At 32.6% G+C, this 4,576-nt stretch overlaps 1 protein-coding gene across 1 annotated transcript; it reads left to right on the top strand.

Annotated features, from left to right (window-relative positions):
- Positions 1-2,165: 2,165 nt before the first annotated feature.
- Positions 2,166-4,326, top strand: LOC141587795 (uncharacterized). The gene is made up of 8 exons (XM_074409264.1): positions 2,166-2,321; positions 2,413-2,658; positions 3,103-3,215; positions 3,308-3,438; positions 3,526-3,610; positions 3,702-3,822; positions 3,912-4,020; positions 4,199-4,326. Exons 1-8 carry the CDS (start codon positions 2,166-2,168, stop codon positions 4,324-4,326), a joined length of 1,089 nt encoding a protein of 362 aa, XP_074265365.1.
- Positions 4,327-4,576: the final 250 nt, after the last annotated feature.

The raw sequence follows: 4,576 nt of genomic DNA, 5'->3' as shown, positions 1-4,576 counted from the left end.
GTCCGAGGTACCAATAAGCTTAAAGCCTCGGTACGATCGAGGGATTGAAAAATCGTACCTGTTTATCCATATGCCTTTGGTTTTGTCTTCCAACACCCATAGCCTGTTATTATTATTGTCTACATATCCTACTGTGTGACCCACATCTATGAGACGGCTCGTGAAATCGCAACGGTGATTAAGAACATTCGTCACACGATTAGGATCAAATACTGGAGTACCAGGAATAACATAAAATTTTTCAGAAACAAGATCAAAATAATGTAAATCGGCCTCTTTCATCCAAAACAGATTCCCTTGACATTTAATATACCCATTAATATCCCAACTAGGAACATTTTGTATTTCCCTCCAACTGTTGGAACCAAGTGTTAAAATCTCAGCAGTGGCTGGTTCTCCAAAAACCCCTGTTTGTCCCTTCTCTTTTGATTCTCCCAGCTTAAGAATCTTATATAAGTTATATTCTTTAATGGACGGTGAATAACAGAAGAAGAAACGTCAAAAGCGGCATCTTTTAAATTTGGGATCACAAGGAACTTGAACTTCCTCTCCTATATGGGGATTGAAAATACGAAAGCAATATGGTTGGTTCCTATAGGCACACATCAAACCTCCGCTTGATTGAAAGGTAGCCCCCATTTTACATTCAAAGTCGTCGAATGAGTACTCAAAGATCTCGGAGGTACTAACATGACCCCCTAATTGTTCCACAAAATAACATACGGGTGCATGAGTAAAAAGTTAGCCAGGTGGCTTCTCAAGTGCATTAGTTAAATGCAAATCTACAAATTTCGGGTCCGTCACAAGGTTGTACCAAAACTTATTTTCATCATAAGACTTCTCTGTTGAACGGCAGAGCAATTAGCACTTAGGACGCACTTTGGTTTACAGTAGATCACCAATTGAACAAATCCGTCTTATTTTATAGACCGTCTTATATACAAATCATTGTATATATAAAAAAGAGACTTTTTTCAGGCATTTTTAGAGACTCCAACTTTTTCACAACACTGGAAAATTAATTTTTTTTTAAAAAACATTAAATTAAAGTATGAACTTGATAAGATAGAAATTTAAAAAAAAAATCATTATATACTGCTCTAATGCAGAAGCCAAAAAACTGACGTGTAATCATAATAGAAAAGCACTATCCTACGTGTCACGGCCATAGCATTAATAGAAGAAAAAAAAATCTTATATCTTATATTCAATGTGAAACGTGAAACGTGATTGGGAAGGAATATTCCATATTCCATAGTTTTCAACGTGTAACTTTGGGGTGGAATATTTCAAAGTCCATATTTTCAAAGATATCTTTTCTTATATCCTATATTTTATTATTTACTTCCTAATTTAACTCAAATAAAACAGCTTACATTGACCGAATCTTCCGAACAAACAACGTGATTTTCAAAAAAATATATTTCACAAATTTTCAATAAACTGGCATATACCATATATAAAAATATTTCACAATTTTACTGAAATCATTTACCGCATGCAAATATTTACTAAAATCCTAAATTAAACAACTGATTTCCTATATTTTAGGAAGGAGAGTATGAAATAAATTTTACATTGATATCAAATGCAACGTGATTATTTCAACGTGTAACTTTGGGTGGAATATTCCAAAGTCCATATTGTTATATCCTATATTTTGCTTCCTAATTTAACTCCAACAAAATAATTTACATTGACTTAAATCTCTCCATACAAAGAAACGTGATTTCTAATCTAAATAATTTACAATCACAACTACAATAAATTAACCCAGGTAACTAATACTAAAATACTAAACTTAAACAACTGCTTGCAGGTATTTTAGGAAGTTGAATATGAAATAAAATAAGATAAGAAATGATGATATCAAATTAAATCATATCCATATTGAGAATGGAATTTTGACAGGTACATGTTACCTGCATGAAAATCAATTATGAATTATGAAATTATGAATTATGATATGATTTCATTCTGTTAATAAAATCAATTACTATTATTTTTATTATATTAATATTCCTCCCAAAATATAGGTAATCATCAGTTAACCCTATTACGTACCCTCACTACAAAAATAACGACGTTATCCCACACATTTCCATCCACCTCCATCGTTCATTCATATTTTCCAATAAACCAAGAGAATTTTTATCAACTTTACCATGGCCTTCAACTGCACTCCGGTTGCAATCCGTCACCTGAAAGAAGATATGTTCATCGCAGAAATTGTCGTGCGCGTTGTCCACATGTGGGAAAGAAAAAGTTTCTACAACAAAGGCAAAACATTGGTGTTAGAGATGCTATTGTTAGATGCAGAGGTATTACGTCTTTTAACGTAAATTTACACATTGTTTCTATCAAACAATCATGTATCCTTAAATAACTTACCATAATGACTTTAATTTACAGGACAATACAATTCAAGCAACTATCCGCAAAAGCATCATTTTCAAATTCAGGAATAGACTCCACGAGGGACATTTATATAAACTGTCAAGATTCACCGTGAATGCAAATAAGGGGGCTGAAATTGCAACTTCTGGTGAAGTTCGCATCTATTTTGCATATCCTACCGTTCTTATAGAAGTGCACGATCTACTCATCCCTCGATATGGATTCAAGTATGTGGAGTTTGATGATATCCTATCTGAGAGGGTATCTGATGAACATTTCATAGGTAAAATGTTCTAAAATCATACTTATACTTTCTTTGCTGATATTCCAGACAAGTTAAAATATTTACTTATAATTTTTAGTACACGCAGATGTCATCGAGAAAAAGGAATATACATCGGATGTACTACCTCCAACTTTTTGTTTTTTGAGCATATATGTATTTTTTTGAGCTTATTACCTCAAACTTTATTTGTTTTTGAGCATATTAAAGTTTATAAGTTAGATTTTAATATTTTTTCCGTCAAAATTAAAAGTTAACTAAACTTATATGTAATGTTTTTGAGTTTTATTGTAATTTTTTAAAGCTTAATGTTTAAGTGAATAAACTCAAAAACTTTATAGTGAAACTCAAAAACTTTAAAATAAAACTCAAAAAATTTATTATAATGCTCATAAATTATAGAATTGGAGGTAGTACATCAGATGTATAATCCTCTTACTGAGATGTCATCGGCAAATTTTCTGGAGTCGGAGAAGTCAAACCAACTAAGGCAGGAAATAGCTAGTTGGATGACAATATACCTTGAGAATATTCGGTAATCATATACTTTTATTATTCAACAATACATCCTCTAACTAATGATTTACTCTAATCATTTAAATAACCTATTAATCAACATATACACAGGAAGGAAAAATTAGCATGCTCGGTATGGAACGACTATGTTGGTTTAGTTCAGGCTTATGTTGATGCATGTAAGCGTTCCACTGAACCTGTCATCATTGTCATTCGTTGCGTTCAACGTTGTCAGTGGAAAAGTATATAACTATTTGTGTATTCGAATATAAATTGTATTTATCATAATCATTTTCAAATCACATCTAATATTTGATGAGCATATCTAGGCGGAGCCAGAGTGACAACTACAAGACATGTCACCCGCTTCTACCTCAACCATGCAATTCCAGAGGTGGAAGCGTTCATTGGAGAGTAAGCAAACTTAACTACTATTGATAAAAATATTCTTATGACAGATAAATTTCGTCAAATAACTAATTTTCACATTTCTAATGCAACAAAGACTACATAATGATGAAGAACCAAGTGACTCGAATGTTATATCTTATATCTCGAGTGAGTCGAACGACATGCTATCGGGAGATAATTTGAGTACAATCACAGAGATTAAGAAGTGTCAAAAGGTATTATTTTTTTTTATTTAGAATGGGAAATATGTGACGGCTGAACCTATATATGATTTATTTTACAACTATATATGATGCAAATATAGGCTGAGAAATATGTGACGGTTGCAACTATATATGATGTTAATTTGAATGTCAAGTGGTACTACAATAGTTGCAAGCATTGTACAACAAAAGCTCTCAAGAATGATGCAGGTAGGTGGGTTTGCAAGAGGGAAAAATGCATTGGCAGTACGGAAGGGTCTGACACTAGCATACCAAGGTACTATATAGATGACGTATGATTTTCAAATAAACGCTTTTTAAATATTAGCATACCTCTCTACTTGATTATGTATATCTGACATGGCATGATCGTTCTCAAAAATGTTAGAGGCAAGCAGTGATGATGATTGTGAGGTGCGCATCATGGGTGAAAAATTTTCAGCCACCAAAAGCATCATAGAGGACAAATATTCAGCCACCAAAAAACTGCTCCAAGTCAAGATCGAGAAGGAGTGATCGCGGTGACACGTGACAAGATAATCTATCATATTAGGCTAAGTCATTGTGACCCGAGAATAATTAGGCTAAGGGTATTAAACCCCATTTAGAAGTTTGCTATTTTAGTCTACGGTTTTTAGAACCCAAAATAATTAGGTTAAGGGAATTAAACTCCCCAAACATTATTATTATTATGCTATTAGAATAAATCAGTTACTGAAATCAGTTATGTTAGAATTTTGAAATATGCTTTTAAATGATTATTAAT

This window comes from Silene latifolia, chromosome 6, assembly GCF_048544455.1.
Source record: "Silene latifolia isolate original U9 population chromosome 6, ASM4854445v1, whole genome shotgun sequence".
NCBI lineage: Eukaryota > Viridiplantae > Streptophyta > Magnoliopsida > Caryophyllales > Caryophyllaceae > Silene > Silene latifolia.
The sequence above is the reverse complement of the archived record's forward strand: the minus strand, read 5'-3'. Positions and strand labels throughout refer to the sequence as shown.